This window comes from Heliangelus exortis, chromosome 22, assembly GCF_036169615.1.
Source record: "Heliangelus exortis chromosome 22, bHelExo1.hap1, whole genome shotgun sequence".
Lineage (NCBI taxonomy): Eukaryota > Metazoa > Chordata > Aves > Apodiformes > Trochilidae > Heliangelus > Heliangelus exortis.
This window is the reverse complement of record NC_092443.1, coordinates 2127409-2143880: the sequence shown is the minus strand read 5'-3', so window position 1 is coordinate 2143880 and position 16472 is coordinate 2127409. Positions and strand designations below refer to the sequence as shown.

The following is a 16472-nucleotide window of genomic DNA, read 5'->3' as shown; positions in this document are numbered from 1 at the left end:
AGACAGGCAGCTTGGCAAAATCCTGCTCTGGGCACAGACCCGAGACCTTAGCACGGGTGGGATGATGAGATGCTGGATGGGACGTGCTGTCTGGGATCCTGCTGGCCAACACGGGATGCCATTCCTGTCCCCAGCTCTTGGTGGAGGGATTCCCATGGCCTGGGCTCAGCCCCAGCCGCCGGCACCGTCGGGAACCCGTTAGAGTGTCAGTGGTGCCCTGGCTCAATGTCAGCCCTCTCTGTGCCTTGCCAAGGTCTGCCAAGAGTGAGTGGCTGGGGCTGTGGAGTGCCAGGGATGCCAGGCTGGGCTCTGGCAGGGGCTGGTGCCCTCCTGCAGCATTGCAGGCAGAGAGGGGTGACAGCAGGGAGTGGGGACAGCCCTAGGGACAAAGCTCTTTGCAGCTTTGTCATCTGCCTCCAGCAGAAGAGATGTCTGAAAGTTTTCTTTCTTCCTTTTACTGCTTGGCCTTTTTCTCCTGCCAGGTGCCTGGGTGAGCCTGGGGTTTTCCTTCCAAAGGAAACACCATGCACTTCCTTTGCTCTCTGCTACAGCTCTTTACTCATTAGTTGCTTCTCAGTTTTATCACACACCTTTGGGACCAGTAAGAACACTGGGCAACAGTGCTGGGACAACTGGGGCAAGTGCCCATGCCTGGGTCAGTAACCACGGCTTTAACCTGATGGTTTTTGTCCTGCAGGGAGGTGGGGCTGGAGGGTTACTGGGATGGATGTTGGGCAAAACCAAGGAGTTACTGGGGCAAACTTGGTCCTGTTTATGCTGATGTAAATCCCTGATAAACTCTGTGATTTTAATCTGAAATCTGAAAGATTAATTTAATCTGAAAGAGCTGAGCTCCTCTTCTGCCCTGCATTGTCCCTGTCACCAAGTGACAGGCAGGCCAACCTCAACCAGTGGGCAAAGTCTCTTCTGGATCCTGTCCCCTGTGTCACCAGACCCAGCACCTCTGTCTGCACCCAAGGGACTGCTGCTGCCTCCCACTGTGGTTGCCCCTGAGCAGCCTAAAGGTGCCCTTGCATGGCCAGGACTTGGCACATCCAGGACAAGGTCTGACTGGGACCCCCAGGACCAGGGCAGGTCCCCAGGCATTGAAGCTGACGTGGCCCTGCCAGGTTTGAGGCTCCTCAATGGGGTTGGGGGTTGCTCTGCCCCATCAGAGGCTCCCCTGGATGAAGCCTGAGTAACCTGGTGTCACAGTTTAGGGCTCCAGACCTCCAAAGGTCCCTTCTAGGCTTTGAAATCCAAGGTGTCCCTCTCAGGGGTGTCAGACAGCTCTGGCTCAGCCCACCCGGGGGGCCAGGAGTGGGAAGGGATGTGAAATTCCTGTTTGATTTCCAAACGAGCCCTTCCAGCATCTTCAGGACCTCCTCTGGAATGGCTCCAACAGCTCCGTGTCCTTCTGGTGCTGGGGACCCCAGAGCTGGACCCAGCTTTACCCCAGGGGGGGCTCCCCAGAGGGGAGCAGAGGGGGACAGTCCCCTCACACTGCTGGGGACGCAGCCCAGGACAGGGGGGGGGTTCTGGGCCAGTTGCTGTCCGGCTTTTCATCCACCAGTGCCCCCAGCAGGATAAAACATAAACTATTCTTGCCTCATGCAAAGCTCGGTTTGGAGGAAGTCGAATCACCACGTGTAGTGACAGCAGATGTCCCCAGAGGTCAGGGAAACAGCTGGTGTGACCAAAGCAGAGGCAATGGATGTCACAGGAGAGGGCAAGGAGGAGAGCACAGCACAAGAGGATGGAAAGCACCATCAAAAGATCTTCTTGGATCCAAATCATCTTGGGAAGGAGAGAAAGGAGGTTATAAATCACAGCTTTGGCTGTCGTGGTGATACCAGAGATCTCTGGCTGTGCCATCCCACTTATCACTTCCCCACATCACAGCACGAAGCGAGCTGATGGGGTGGGTTTTTTGGTTTTTTTTCTGTACCTGCTCCTGAAAAATAGGCTGTTTTTAGAAAAGCTGCCTGAGAAAATGACTTCAGTTAGAGCAGGCATGAGTCAATGTCATCCTGCAGAAATAGAAAGATCAATAGGAGCAGATTGGTGGCTGTGAACAACCACGAATCAGGCCCAGCAAGCAGAGCTGGGTGCTACAGCTGGGCAGATCTGGGGAGCCAAGCAGGCAAACAAAGAGAAAATCTGGGATTTCATGAAAGCAAAGGTGCAAAACCCAGCTAAATGCTCCCTCTCAAGCACCAAGGGGAGGCTGGTGGAGCAGGGCTGCTCCCCAAGTAAAGCAGCAATGTAAATACACTGAGGAGGATATTTGGAAAGAGCAGAAACGAAAGGGTCTGGAAAGTGGTAGCAAAGTCAGCTCTGAAGGATGAAGAAGATTCTGAGAATTTCTTGTGGTGTCATGAGATTAATCCAGCCCTGGAGGTGAAGGACAGGCAGTGGCAAACCAGACATAGCCCAATCCAAGTTTTCCAGGAGGACAATGACAATTTATGGCAAAGGTTTCTGGTGATAACATGAGGGGACAATGACAGCAGCACCAAGGAGGGAGGAGTCTTGCAAGGTTTGGGGCACCTCCTGTGCTGGGTCCTGCCTGGGGCTCACACCAAGCCCAGGCAATGCTTCAGGATTGGGGCAGAGCAGCTGGGAAGTTGGGAAGTGGCCATGGGGAAAAGCCCCTGGGTGGTCACTGCTGTGGATGAAGAGGAAGCAGAATGTGGCCCAGGAGGCCACCAGCACCCTGGCTTGTGTCAGCACTGGTGTGGCCAGCAGGAGCAGGGCAGGGATGCCCTGGGCACTGGTGAGGGGGCACCTCGAATTGTGGGGTCAGTTCTGGGGCTGGAGGATTCAGACCTTCCAGCTTCCACCAGCACTGGAGCTGGGAGGTCCTGAATGGTCCCAGCCATGGCCCAGCCTGAGCAATGGAGATGCAGGGTCTGAGGGGGAGCTGAGGGCTCCAAAAGCAGCAGAGTGAGAGGGGATGGTGTGTTGGGTGGTGCTGGTTGCAGCCCTTCAAACACCAGACTCTGAAGGGAATTTCTGTTTATTTGACAAATAAGAGAGACCGTTCACTGAAAGAAGTGGAGACTTGTCAGAGGGATGGTGAAGCAGCAGCCTGGAGCTTCAGAGCCTGTGTCTTGTGTTGCTCAGCTGGCACATCCACCAGTCAGCAGCCCCCACATCCTAGAAAACAGTCGGGAGAGTTGGGCTGAGTATTTGGGATCAGGAGGCCAAGAGACAGGACCCAGCAGGGCTCTCCACCATGACCAGTGTGTTCCCTTCCCCCCAGCCACCTCCAGCAATGGGTTTCTAGCTAACCCCAACACCTGAGTGTGGTGGGCATCACCTGCCAGGGTGGGACAACAACAGTTATGGTGCCTGATGAGACACCAACCCAACCTCTGGCTGGTTTTGCTGGTCCACAGCCCCAAGGTCCCTTTGGCCAGTGCTGGTGTCCTGGCCCTCGTTGCTGGATGAGCTCACAGCTGTTTCTGCACTGAACTGGTGGTTTTGCTTCATGAGCCCTTGCTCAGAGGGCTGCTCAGTTTCCCAGAGGGAATGGCCCTTCCCAGATGCAAGCTCAGGTCTGAACAACTTATCCCCTGGAGGGATTCAAGGAGCTCAAGGTGGCCCTTGCTGGGCAGTTTCCATCTGGGATGTGTCAGCCCCCACTTTGCTCTGCAGTAACTCACCTATGCCTCATCCAGTTTGCATTCATCTGTGAAAAAAAAAAAGAGAAAGGCTGAGTCCAGGGTTGTGGTCCCATTTAGCACCCAAACAGAAAACTTAAGGCAAAGGCTGAGCAAGGCAGAAGCCACGTGCCAAACCAGAGCACTTTCTCCTGCCAGCCCAGCCCACAGAGTGGTGGCAGCAAGGGGATGTCCTGGTTCCCCATATGGACCTGGCCAGCACCACATGCTGCTGGCAGTGCTCACCCTGTCTGGGCAGCATCCAGATCGTGTCCTCAGAGAAGCTTTTCTCCTTTGCCAGCTCCTTGAACAGGTCTGTGACTTCAGAGCTCACCTCCTCGGTTCTGCCTAAAGGCAAGGACCTGAATTAGCTCCAGGTGTTCCCTGCATCTCCTGGGCAGCAGAGGAGGGTGGGATGGATCCCAGTCCCTGGGAGGGGGGTGGAGGACTGGTGGAGATCCTGGAGAGTGGTGGTGGGCACAGCAGACACCCCTCCCAGGGACAGGATGAAGCAGAGGTCCCAGTGCCCACCCCTGGTTCCCATCCCCACAGTTTCTGCCCCCCTTGCAGCAGGATCCCTGCTCTTCCATTCCATCAAGGCCATGGACCCCAGCAACAGGAACCTGAGCCCCAGCCCCCCCTTCCAGCCCCAAACCACCATCCTTGCCCCACCAGACAGGGGACACAGGGACAGGGGACACAGGGACAGGCAGCAGATCCAACCCCACTCCCAAACACACCCAGGGCAGCAATGGGGAGAGGGCTGAGCCCCAGACCCTCAGAACTCTGTGGCTCATGACACTCCCAGGAGGTCCCCCAGCCCCAGCCCCCCTGGATACACACTGTAGAGCCTCAGCATGTGCAGGGTCTTCCCGTTCTTCACTCTGGTGGCAAAGACAATCATGTAGGTGTTGTTGTCAGTGGCCAATGCCTGCACTGTTTTATTGCCTCTGTCTGCAAAAGGAGGTGGAGGAAAGTGAAAAAATCAGTGACCACCCCCTGCGGGCTGCCTCAGCATACAAGTGCAGGTCAGGATGTCAGGGCCAGGCCCACCCAGCCCATCTGTCTGTCTTTTCCTCTTGCTCAGGCTCCTCTCCCCCCACAGGTCAGAGCAGAGCACAGGGACACAAGGTGACCACAGGAGGGTCAGGGATGGTCACTGCAGACCACGGGGCTGGGAATGGTAAGAAGCCACTTCTGCTTCATCCCCTGGGAACATCCCTCCCAGCCTCTTGGCAGAATGGTCCTGCTTTTCCTCAACATTAAGCTTGGTCTGAATGCCAGAGCAGCTTCCCAGAGGGAGGGAGCAGGGAGTCTGCTGTGGTGTGGCACCCAGACAGAGAGGAATTTCCCACCCAGGACCTCAGGAGGGGCAGGCAGGCACCCCCATGGGTTGGATACCCCAGGACACAACTCTCTGCTTCAGACAGGGGTGATGGGAAGTCCTGGGGCCAGGCTCACCCCACTCACCCGTTCTGTAGTAGTTCCCCTGGGTGTCCATGGGTTTGTAGATTGAGGAAAATTTCAAACATCTGACTGGGCTGCAAAAGAAGGAAGGGTGATTGGGTTGTGGTGAGGTGACCTCCCCCCCCCTGGGGATGCTGGACCACAAATGTGGAACTTGTGGTTCAAGGGGTTGCCAGGGCAGGGGGGGATCCTTGGAGCACTGGGTGCTGGTAGGGCACAGCACTAGCACCCAGGGGTCATTCCATAGGATCACACAGATATTCCATTCCTCATGCTCTGAGCTTCTGGGATGAGGCTGGTGCTGCTGGGAAAGTTTTAATCATAAGGTACCTTATCTCCTTTCTGGGAGCAGTGGGGTGGGACCACTCCTGGATGGTGCTGCCCTAAGCCTGCTCTGCCCCGGAGACCCATGGGGTCCCCATGAGCCAGATCTCCCCAGCCCCTCTTAAACCTCGAGGCTCTTTGTCCTGCCTCACCCCCTGCCCAGGTCTTTGGGCACCCACCAGTGAAGATCCAGGGAGATGAAGCCTGTGGAGAAAAGTTCTTGGCACTTACGTGGGAATGGCAAAGGACACATTCAGGTCACCATCCTCTAGGACTGTGACGTTGGCCATCGCCACCTTCAGGCTCTCCTTCTTCTCGATGTATTCCTCAGAGTCCGAGGCCATAGCAAGGATGTACCATTTCCCTCCGATCTGGCAGCAAGGGAAAAGCTGTGAGTCCGAAGGAGCAGGCAGAGGCTGTGCCCTGTTTGGAGACTGAACCAGGACCCCCCCAAGCCGCGGGACCGCATCAATGGGCACCAAAATCTCTCCTGGAGCTGGGTGACAGCTCCCAGGGGTGGCTGCGATGTCCCCATCAATCCCCAGTGCTGAAACACCTCTCCGATCCCCACCCTGCTGGCTGCACCTTCCCACCTTCCCTTCCCCGGAACGCCAGAGATCACCTTGCTCTTATCCAGCCTGACATCCGTGGCATTCCCAGCCTCGGCACTCAGCAAGCAGAGCAGCACCAGCCCCAGGCTCAGCATCACCGTCCTCATCTCTCCGGAGTCTCCTCTGCCTTCTCCCGAGGGATGGGGAGCGGTGCCGGGGCTGCCACCTTTATATCCCGGGGCTGTCCCCACCCGAGTCACACGGGAACCGGGATGGTGTTGGATGAGGGTTTCAAAGGGCTGAAATCAACCCCGGGGCAAACAGCCGGAAGAAAGGAAGTGCCCGCAAGTCCTGGAAGGGGCTGAGAAGGGGAGTTACTGTTGCTCAAGTGCCGAAATTTTCCCAAATTGCGAAAGAACAAAGAGAGGTTTTTGTTTCCCAACAGGTTGCCTGGAGGCTGCCGGGAGGAGCCTTCCCGGTATGTCACCCGGTGACAAAGGGTGATCTGTCCCTCTGGCCAAGATGGCATCTTGTGCCACTAGGGTTGTGCCCAAATGCCATGGCCTGTCCCCACCGTGCCCTCACGGGCTCATCCCTGGGTCCCCAGAGTCCCCGAAGAGGGATGAGCCCAGAGCAGAGCAGGCAGGAGATGGAGCTCATGTCTCTCCCCTCCTTCCTGCCGTCTTGTCCCTTGTCCCCTGACAGGTTTTCAGGGTCACAGTCCCAAAAGGTTCCTCACAGCCCTGTGCTGGGCACTTGGTGACCCCGCTCTGGAGCAGGGAGGTGGGGAGCAGGGGGCAGGGGGTGGATGCTGCCCCCAGGGCTCATTGCAGCACGGTCCTACCTTGGCTACTGAGCAGGAGGGGGGACCAAGGGGAGTGGGAGACAGGCAAGGGGGGTTCCCAACCCTCCTGGACATTCACCCTGGGCAGCTCCACTCCTGCCAGCTGGCTCTGGGGGAGCTGAGCAGGGTTTTGGGGGTTTTCTGGGGACCAGCAACAGCCTGAGCTCTCATGGGCAGGGTTGGGCAGCCCAACTGCTGAACTCTTCCTCAAACTGCTGCCCACCCAGCTGAGCTGCACAAACCCCTGCTCAGCCCAGCTCCATCCCCCCCTGCCCACGTTGCTGCCCCTCTGTGCCCTCCCCACCCTCTGCTCCCCATCCTCCCAGCACTGGGTGCAGCACAGCACCCAGCAAAGGAACAACCAACACCTCGAGGGTGCTGACAGGAAGGGTGGGAGCCAGGAACCTCAGCTCGGGGTGCTGGGTACCCTGGCAGAGCCCCTTCTCTCACTAACAAAATGACTGAGCTCCGAGGCAGCTTCTGCATGGATTTATTTGGGAGGGGGAGGGTGGAGGGTCCAGAAGAGCCAGGACAGGAGGGGGAAGGATCACCACGAAGCAGGAGCAGAGTCAACAGGGGACAGGTGGCTCTGGGGTTGGCCCCTTCAGCTGTAGGGTGGCAGGACACACGGACAGAACAGGGGAAAACCAGCATGAAGCAGAACCTGGAGCAGGTGGAGGGTCCCAGGGGGTCTTCGAGTCCCTGCTCAGGTCATGCTGGGAGGGAGACCCAGCTGCCCTCAGCCATGCACTGATCTGGTGAGAAGCAAAGAGAGGAGTGAGCATGGCACAAGCAGTGCCCTGAGACCCCCCTGTGCCACCTCCCAGTGCAGGGGGGCTCTGGGTGCCACCCCAGATCCCCCTGGCACTCACCTGATGCAGGCAGGACAGCCAGCATCTCCTCAGCCAGGCCCATGCTGGGGATGAGCTCTTTGAACTTCTGCAGGAGCTGGGGGCTCACGTTCTGGTCCCTTGCTGCAGCCAAAGCAGGGCTGGTGGGTTAGGGGCTCCTGGCAGTGTCCCCACACCCCGGGTCTGGCTCCCACGGGGCAGTGATGGGATCCCCAGGGCAGGGCAAAGGCAAAGCTACAGAGGTGCAGGGACACCGGGCACCCACTGCTGCCTTGGACTGGCAGCAAAGGGGCACAAGACCCTCAGGATGAGTGAGCCACCCCTCTGGGGTGGTCTGGGGCAGCTGGAGGGGCAGCAGCCGGGCTGGCAGGGGGGCTTTGCTTCAAAAACCTCAATGAACCAGGGATTTTTTTGGTGCAGGGTTTCATTCACCCAAGTGGCAGCACACTGGGTGCCAAGGGGGTGGCCCGTGGCAATGGTGGGCAGCCCAACCCCACCTCCCCAGCAGTGCCTGCATCCCTCCCGGGGACCCAAGGGACCCAAGGGCACCCATCCATGATCCCAGCACCCACTGAGGAGCTGCAGCCCGGTGCTGGGTTCCTGCCCTCCCCGCTGCACCTCGTGCAGGATGGCGTAGTGGCTGTAGTCTGTCTCCATCACATGCAGCTCCTTCTGCTCTTGTGCTGCTAAAGAAACCCCAGATGGTGCCCAGGTGAGCAGCAGGGCTCAGCCCGGGCCCCTCCATGTCCTCAGCCCCCTATTTACCCGAGGGGGTACAAGAAGGGAGCCCCTGTGGTGTAAAACAGCCCCACAGAGCCCATGGCTCAGCCTGCTGCTGGGTGATGGAGGCAGCAGGGCCAAACCCAGCCCCACAGCTCCCCAGCCCCAGAGGCACCAGTGACGCCCCCAACCCCCTCCCCATTTTGGGTTTTCGATGGCTTCCATCTCTACAACCCACACATACCCAGGTAGTGCCCGGCCTCCTTGCTGTGCTGGAAGAGCACCTCAAACTTTTGGCACTTGCCCATCCTGGAGAGGAAAACCAGAAAAGGGCAAAAGGGGCTGAAGGCTGCATGTGAGGGCAGCAGGGGAGGGGGGGGCACAAGGCAGAGCCCCCTTTGCCTGGGGAATGCAGCAGGGAGCAGGCAGGAGCAGGCACAGTGGGGCTGGGGGAAGGATGCTCCTCACCCCCAGCACCTTGCAGGAGAGGGGATGCCCCTGGCCCAGGAGGGACGTGGCATGCAGGGCAGGTACTCACAGCAACCAGACAAGAGTCATGGCCAGGTCCCCCTCTGATGTGATGCTGATGGTGGCAGTGGATGACTTCATGTCATCCTTCATTTTCAGGAACACGGGGCAGTTGGAAGCAACAGCTGTGACACGCCACATCCCAGCAAACTGCAGCACAGCATCACCAGGGGGGTGGTTGGAAAAGCCACGAGGACCTGCAAGCTCCCAGGGGGACCTGCCACCCACCTTGGGGGGACCCGGGGACCTGCCACTCACTCACTGTGGGGGACCAGACAGCCTGTGGGGGTGGGGGATCTACCACCCTCTGTGGGGTCCAACCAGACTAACACAGGGACCTGCCACCCTCCAGTGTACAGAAGACCCTTCCCACCCCCACGCCAGGAGTGAGGAGCAGAGTCTGCCCCATGTTCCCTGGAGAAATGCCACACACAACCCTGGGGCTTGGTGTCCCTGCAGAGGGGCCACCTGGGTCTGCCCACTTTGGGCATCCCCCCTCTCCTGGGAACTGTCCTGGAGTTCAGGGCTGGGCTGGGGGGTCCCTGGGGGTCCCATTACCTTCTCAGCATTGAAGTTTGGCTGCAGGGGGACCTCAGCCACTGCTTGCAGCAGGCAGAGCAGGGTCAGTGCCAGGCTGGGCAGCAGAGCAGGCATCCTCACTGCTGGGGCTGGATACAGGCAGGAGAGGTTGCCCAGACCTACCCCTTCCTGGCACCCTCTTTATAGCCCCCGTGCTGGCAGCACCCCCTGCCCCCCCAGCTTTATGCAACAGCTTATACAACAGAGAGATAACTTGTCCCCGTGTCAGGTATCAGCACTGGGCCCTTCACCCTCTCATCACCCAGTGCTGGATGAATGCAGCCTTGTGCAAGAAGACCAGAGCACGTCAGGGACTGGGTGATGCCCAATGCTCGGTGCTGTGTGGGGGGTAGGGGCTGTGGGTCCCCCCCAGTGTCCCACTCCTGGCTGTGGCAGTGCTGGGATGGGTTTCAAGGAGGAGGATGGTTGGGCAGCTGTGGTTCAGTGCTTCCCAGAAGGGGCTGTGGCTTCCCAGGCTGCTGGAAGTGGGCAGTGACCCCCTCCCAGAGAGGGTCTGGCCTGGGGCTGAGTCACATCTGACACTTCCTGAGTGAGGGTTCACCATGGCAGTCTGGTTCCTGTCCCCACATTTTTAAAGAGAGCCCCCTGCAACTTCCCATCTCTGCCCAACCCCCCCTGCTGCCACTCTGCTCTCCAGCAGGGAAACTGAGGCAACAAGGCTGGTGTGTGCCTGAGGGGGGAGACTGGAGCAAATTCCCCCAGAAGGACCCCATCTCCTTGGACTGGACAGATTTGGTGGCCAGGCAGCACCATGGCAGGGGGACAGCCCTGGCTCCTGGCACCAGCCACTGGCCTGGCCTCCCCCTCCCCATGGCCTCACTGGGGCTCCCCCTGGGACATCTCAGCAGACATAGGCAGGGGACTTGTTTTATAGAGGCTTTAATGGGGAGTGGGGTACAGGTGTGGGGAGCAAAGCCAGGGAGCAAAGGCTGCAGTGCTGGGGATGGGATGGGATGGGATGGGGCAGCCACCAGCTCCTGGTGTTCCTGGGGCTCCGGCCAGCAGCATCTGGTGGATCTGCCTGGAAGAGACAGGGAGGTGAGAGTGGCTGAACTGGGACACACACAGGGGGACATTGGCCCCACCAGCCCCACGCCAAGTGGGTGGGCAAGACAAAAAACACCCCATGGGGACTGGGTGGAAGGTCCTCAGTGGGGGTGAGAGGAGGGAACTGGGAGGGGACTGGGAGATCAGTGGAGGGGCTCTGAGCACCCCCAGTGCCCTCCCACCCTGGTCTGAGCCCCAGCCAAGCCTGGACTCACCTAGGCAGCATCTACCATGCATTTGTCTGCAAGAGGAAGAAGAGTGAAGATCAGGGGTTAGGAGACCACTGCCCCCCTAGGGACCCCACAGAAAGGTGGGGATGAGCCATGGCTCTCATCCCTGGCCCCCTGCCCCCCCCCCCCCAAGCTGCTCCAGCTGGCTGCTCTCACCTGTATAGGGCAGGATGAGGATCTCTTCATCCGTCAGCCCCTGCTCCTTGGAGAACTGGGTGAACCTCTCCAGGCGCTCAGGACTCAGCTCCTTGGTCCGGCCTGCAGCCAAGAGCAGGGTGAAGGGCAGCCCCCCCAAACCCTCCCCAGAGTGGCATTCCTGCCCCAGGGCACAGGCAGCCCAGCAGGGATCAAGTTCACCAGGAAGGGGGTCCTGCCCCAGCCATCCCATGGGTCACCCCAGCTTGGGAGATGCTGCTGCACTTCTCCCATGGGATGGATCCCCCAGGGGGTCCCAGGGGGGGTGGGATGGAGGTCCCAGGGCAGACATACTGTAGAGCAGCACCATGGTGGAGGAGCCAGTGCTCTTGGAGATCTGGGAGGCCACCAAGGCATACTCCTTGTAGTTGGTCTCCACTACACGGATGTCGTGCTGGCTGCCCCAGCCTGGGGAGGGAGAGCACCACAGTTCAGCTCCAGCCACTGAGCCAGCCCTGTGGAGCTCCAGCAGGGATGGGCTGGGGGCCAGGAGCACGTCAGGGGCTGCCCCACCAGCAGGCCAAGCTGGGAGCTGGACACTCACGGGGGCTGGTGTAGCTGAATTGCCCTGGCTGCTCCATCTTGGTGTAAAGGCTGTTCCTTTTCACACACTCATCACCCCTGGGGAGCAGAGCACCAGGATGTCAGGGGGTTGGGGGGATGCCCCAGTGCCCACTGCCCCAGCCCCTGGGATGGGAGAACACTCCCTGGGATGGGAGAGCACCCCCTGTTCACCACCCCCTGCTCACCCACCCCCTGACCATGCCCGTACTTGGGGTAGGTGGAGATGACTTCCAGGTTCCCATCAGCAGTGGCAGAGATGTCTGTGGTGCACAGCTTCATCAGGTGCTTCTTCTCCTTGAACCAGTTGGAGTTGGAGGCCAGGCCAACCGTGTACCACCTCCCTGTGAACTGCACACAGGCTCCATCCACTCAGTTCCCATCCGGGTGGACACCCTGCACCTCAACCCCTGGCCACCCACCAGACCCTGCCCAGGTCACCTCCCCCTCCCCTGCCAGGCCATGTCCACGGCAGAAAAATGTCACAGGGGACATGTCCTGGTTCCCCCAGGAGCTGCTGCAACTCTCACACCCACAAAACCCAGTGGCCAGGTCAGCCCTTCACTGCTGGGCACTCAGGGTGTTTTCTATCATTTCACCCCAAGATCAAGAGGGGGTGAGAGGACCACCTGGCTCTGAGATGTCACTTGCATCTCCAGGGACAGGCTGGGACCCTGGGGACAGCAGGGCTCATCCCAGGCTCAGTGCAGTCCAGGGGGAGCTGGCAGACTCCCCTGGCAGGACACCCCATCCCATCCCTGCAGGACATCCCATCTCCTGTTACCTTCCTGGGTGGCTTTGTTACCCAGAACCTCTCCAGGGACTCTCAAGAGGAGTGGGCAGCGTGGTCCCCACCATGCTGGGGGGGTCAGGACCCCAAGATGCAGGCAGACAGTGGCTGTCCTGCCCTGGGTCCTGCCCTCCATGGGGGGAGGAAGGGAAGTGCCAGCACCCTGACCATACCAGCACCCAAGGCTGGGAGGACAGAGGGGTGTGGGGAGCACCCAGCTCAGCCACTTTTATTTTTGGGAGACCCTGGGTTGGAGGCGGATGGGGTCCAAGGGGGCGAGAGGGGGGTCTGTGGCCCATCTTTGTGCTGCTTCTCAAACTCAGTCCCCCTATAAAACCCCCCGTGCCTCTTCACCCACCCCGTGGCACAGGAGGTGGTCCAGCCCCACGGGCTCCTGCATCCCCCCCCCTGGAGCCACCGAGCCCAGGGCTCCCCAAACCCACCCGTGACATCATCCCTGCCCACTCGCAGGGCGAGAATCCCCCGAAGCACCCCGGAACCCCCAGGCAGGGGATGCTGTCGGGGCTGGGTCACCTTGTCCTGCTGGAAGTCGCTTTGCACGGGGATGTCATCCTGAGCCTGCAGTGCCCCGAGGAGCGTCAGCCCCAGAACGCTGAGCAGCGTGGAGTGCATGTCCTGCCGAACCGAACCGAACCGAACCGAACCGAACCGAACCGAACCGACCGAGCCGAGCCGAGCCGAGCCGAGCCGAGCCGAGCCGAGCCGAGCCGAGCCGAGCCGAGCCGAGCCGAGCCGAGCCGAGCCGAGCCGAGCCGAGTCGAGTCGATGGGGCAGTCAGTCCCGCAGTGCCGCAGATCCCGTCGAGCCCCTATTTATGGGCCGGCGGTGCGGTGGCCCCCGGGGGCCATCTCGGCCTCCCCCCCGCGCTGTTATGCAAGTGAGAGGCAGGGGCGAGTGCCCAAGCCAAAGGGCAGGCGGGGGAAACCTGAAAACATCTCCCTCCTGTTGATACGAGATGTTTGCTTTGGGGTGCCAAAAGGCTCGACAGCAAAAAAAAAGAAAAAAAAAAAATCGAAAAAAACCCAAACAAAAAAACACCCGACCCAGCTCACAGCCAGCACGACGGCTGTCCCAGAGCTGAGCTGGGGCCAGGGTGGGCACGGGAAGGGGCCCAGGAGCTGGGGTCAGGGTTTGCTGGCTGCCCCATCCTTGTGGGACAGTCTGGCTCGGGCTCAGAGAGGGGCAAATAAAGTGGGAGAACCTCAAGTGCCTGCCAGGTCCTGATCCAATCCGTGTGGCCTGTGGGCATCTGCAGGGGGTCCTGCAGGAGCACCCGCCTGGCTCTGCCCCACATCCCTGCATCACCTGAGGAGAGGTCTCAGCTGGCACTGCCACCTGCAGGGATGGATCCCACTGAGATTTGGGGCTGGGGGTGTGGGGAGGCAGACCCCAGCTTGGGCAGCCCTGATGTCTGTCTCCCTGGGGGACCCCAAATGCTTCATCCCCCCCACCCTCCCCGATGCCACTTAGTACCCCATGCCAAGAAGGGGCTGGGAGACCTCCTCCCTCTTGCTTTGAGGTCACCGGTGGGTGCTGAGCTGTCCCCCCTTAATCTGGGGACACCCTGAACACCCACAGGGTGAGGGCTGGGGGCTGGGTGGGTGTGGGCAGCAGCACCCCTGGTTCTGGCAGGGTTTTGGGGCAGGGCTGGCTGTTTGCTGGCTCTCCCCACGGCACAGCCCTGCCAAAGCTCCTTACGTAAGGAGCCTGTTTTCACAACAGCTGGATTTCTCCTATGGCAGCCCCCCCATCCCCCCCTTTCCCTGCCCCAGCACATTCCCTTCCCCTCTCCCTGCTGCGTGCCCCCCCTGCCCCCCCACACCCTGCACCGGGGGCCCGGCCAGCCCCAGCTACACGGATTTATTAAAACAAAACAAAAGCTGAGCCAGGAAGAACCCAGCATCACGAGAGCCCAGCTTGGTGCCCCCCCACATGCTGGGCTGGGGGCTTAACCCCAGTCTGAGCCCACCCTCAGGGTGCAGGATGCTGGGAGCAGACTCTGCAGAGGGACAGGGGACCCATGGGTACCACTGCAGGGACACAAAGCCACTCCAGGTGTTCACAATTCCCTCCTTGCTGACAGGAGGGGGTGCCCAGGAGGTGTCTGGGCTCCTGGTGGTTGTGGCAAAGTTGGGTGCAAGCTCAGGAGCAGGGGGGCAGCAGCCGTGGTGTGGGGCAGGCTGCCGGGGCTGGGGGGACAGGGACAGGATGGATGTACCCGGGCTGTGGGTCACAGAGGTGCCTGGGCACAGACCCTTGGCACAAGCTGGGTGTTTGTAGCCCAGGAATGGGCTCACACCAGGTAAAAACAAACTGGGCTGAGCTGGGCAGGGGGTCAGGGCTCTCCCCTCCCCACCCAGCAGAGCTCCCCCCACCCTCCAGCTGCTTTGGGGGTGCAGGGCCAAGAGTGAGCGGGACCCACAACCCAAGAGCATCCCGATTCTGCTGGGCACAGAGAACCTGGGGGTTCTGGGGGCACATCCAGACACACGTCCCTGCACGTGGGCAGCAGGAAGGGGGTGGCTGTGGCCCCGTCACGTGCGGTTCCTGACTGTCCCTTGCATAATTCCCTGATAAAAAACATGTGTTACCAGTTCCCGCCAGGATTGCAAAACCCCGTCCTGGCAGGCAGAGGGATGTGGCAGGGGGCTGGGCAGGGGGCTGCTCCTCACACCCTCCCCCCCCCCCCCTTCCAGCCTGCCCCAGGGAACCTGCCCCAGACATCCAAAGCATCCCCGAGATCCCTGAGCTCAGCCGGGCTGGACAGAAAGGACACAAAGAGGGGTCCTGCCAGGGGCTGCAGCTCCAGGGTGAGTGGTGCAGCCCCTCTGCCCTGCCTGCACCAAACCCCAAACCCCTGCAGCTCCTGCCCCCTGCTCAGAGCATGCAAAGGGGGTTTCTGCCTTTGGGAAGCCCTCACAAGCAGGGGTTTGGCCCTTGGGGAATGTGGTCAGGAGAAGGGGCTGTTTCAGGGAATGGGATGTCTCACAGCTCCAAAAGCCCTGTGACATGAAGCAGGACTTCCACGAGGCTCAAGTTTCCTCCTCTGGAATCTCCTACCTTGTCCTGGGGGAAGGTTCTGCTCCTGTGCTGATCCCTACAGCCCCCCAGGCACTTGGGGTTTTCCCCAGACCATGCTGAGTGCTTGGGACTTTCCCTCACTCACCAACCAGACAACCCGAAAGGAAATCAGGAGCACTGTGACTGCTGCCTCCTTATCCCATAGTTGTGGTGAGGTTAAGGTGAGGAGGAGGGGGCACAGGATGCTGGGGCAATCCAGGGGTGGAAGCAGCACTGGCCTCGAGGGGTGACTTTCCTGGACACAGACCCTCTACAAGGTGTTTATTGGGGTGCTGCTGGCTCTGCAGGGCACTGGGATGTCCCAAAGCTGTGGGGGCACAGGACAGGGGCAGCTGGAGGAGCTGGTGAGTTCCACAGGGCTGGGAGGCAGCAGTAAATTCCAGCTGTGTCCTGCGTGGCTGTGGGTGGCTGATGATGCTCTGTGGACTTCATGTGGACTCTCTGCACCTACAGTTTCATTTCTGGAAGGGAAGGGAAATGCCAAGGGGCTGGGGAGAAGTCTGAGCCCCCCACCAGAGCTGGAAACCTTCCTCTGCCTCCCAAAGCACCATCCAGAAGTGATAAATCTGTTCCCAGCCCTGACCCCAGGGTGTCCCTGTCCCAGAACACCTCATCCCAGACCAGCACTCACCCCAGTAAAGGTGCCCACCCCACAGCCAGGGCAGGAGAAACCCACATTGTGCCTAAGATCCCAGAGCACCTCCTGGGATCCACAACTCACCATCGAGGATGTGAAACTCATCTGCAGAGTTGCAAAACCCTGCAAGAGAGAACCTGGGGTGGTCATCCTGCTGGGGCACTCAGCACCCCAGGGACACTGTGGGACACAGCCCTGTCCTTACAGCCTTGTCCCTGGGGTGGCCACAGCATGGGGACAGACCCCACAGATGGCCCTGCTGTGGGTGACACGGGGCCACAAGCTGCTCCAACCCCAGTGCCTGTGCCTCCCCCTCCCCACTCTGAAGGGGACACCCCCAGCCCCAGCCCCAGGCCCTTC

The 16472-nt window shown here is 60.1% G+C and overlaps 3 protein-coding genes across 4 annotated transcripts; all 3 read right to left on the bottom strand.

Moving 5' to 3' along the window:
* Positions 1 to 3018: 3018 nt before the first annotated feature.
* Positions 3019 to 6330, bottom strand: LOC139806533 (extracellular fatty acid-binding protein-like). The gene is made up of 7 exons (XM_071766257.1): positions 6079 to 6330; positions 5688 to 5827; positions 5136 to 5206; positions 4509 to 4619; positions 3912 to 4013; positions 3669 to 3694; positions 3019 to 3159 (listed from the first exon to the last, which is right to left on the bottom strand). Exons 1-6 carry the CDS (start codon positions 6172 to 6174, stop codon positions 3669 to 3671), a joined length of 546 nt encoding a protein of 181 aa, XP_071622358.1. The 5' UTR covers positions 6175 to 6330; the 3' UTR covers positions 3019 to 3159.
* A 1023-nt stretch (positions 6331 to 7353) lies between these two features.
* Positions 7354 to 9665, bottom strand: LOC139806494 (lipocalin-15-like). Of its 2 annotated transcripts, none has more exons than XM_071766158.1 (6): positions 9509 to 9665; positions 8961 to 9100; positions 8667 to 8731; positions 8275 to 8388; positions 7724 to 7825; positions 7354 to 7606 (listed from the first exon to the last, which is right to left on the bottom strand). In XM_071766158.1, exons 1-6 carry the CDS (start codon positions 9602 to 9604, stop codon positions 7563 to 7565), a joined length of 561 nt encoding a protein of 186 aa, XP_071622259.1. In that variant the 5' UTR covers positions 9605 to 9665; the 3' UTR covers positions 7354 to 7562. The 2 variants fall into 2 exon arrangements, with proteins under 2 accessions (XP_071622259.1, XP_071622260.1); XM_071766159.1 differs by having other exon boundaries at positions 8275 to 8385.
* A 748-nt stretch (positions 9666 to 10413) lies between these two features.
* On the bottom strand, positions 10414 to 13171 carry LOC139806496 (lipocalin-like). Its single transcript, XM_071766160.1, has 8 exons — positions 13057 to 13171; positions 12908 to 13026; positions 11795 to 11934; positions 11567 to 11643; positions 11317 to 11430; positions 10984 to 11085; positions 10813 to 10838; positions 10414 to 10571 (listed from the first exon to the last, which is right to left on the bottom strand). The coding sequence occupies exons 2-7, from the start codon at positions 13004 to 13006 to the stop codon at positions 10813 to 10815; spliced, it is 558 nt and encodes a 185-aa protein (XP_071622261.1). The 5' UTR covers positions 13007 to 13026; positions 13057 to 13171; the 3' UTR covers positions 10414 to 10571.
* Positions 13172 to 16472: the final 3301 nt, after the last annotated feature.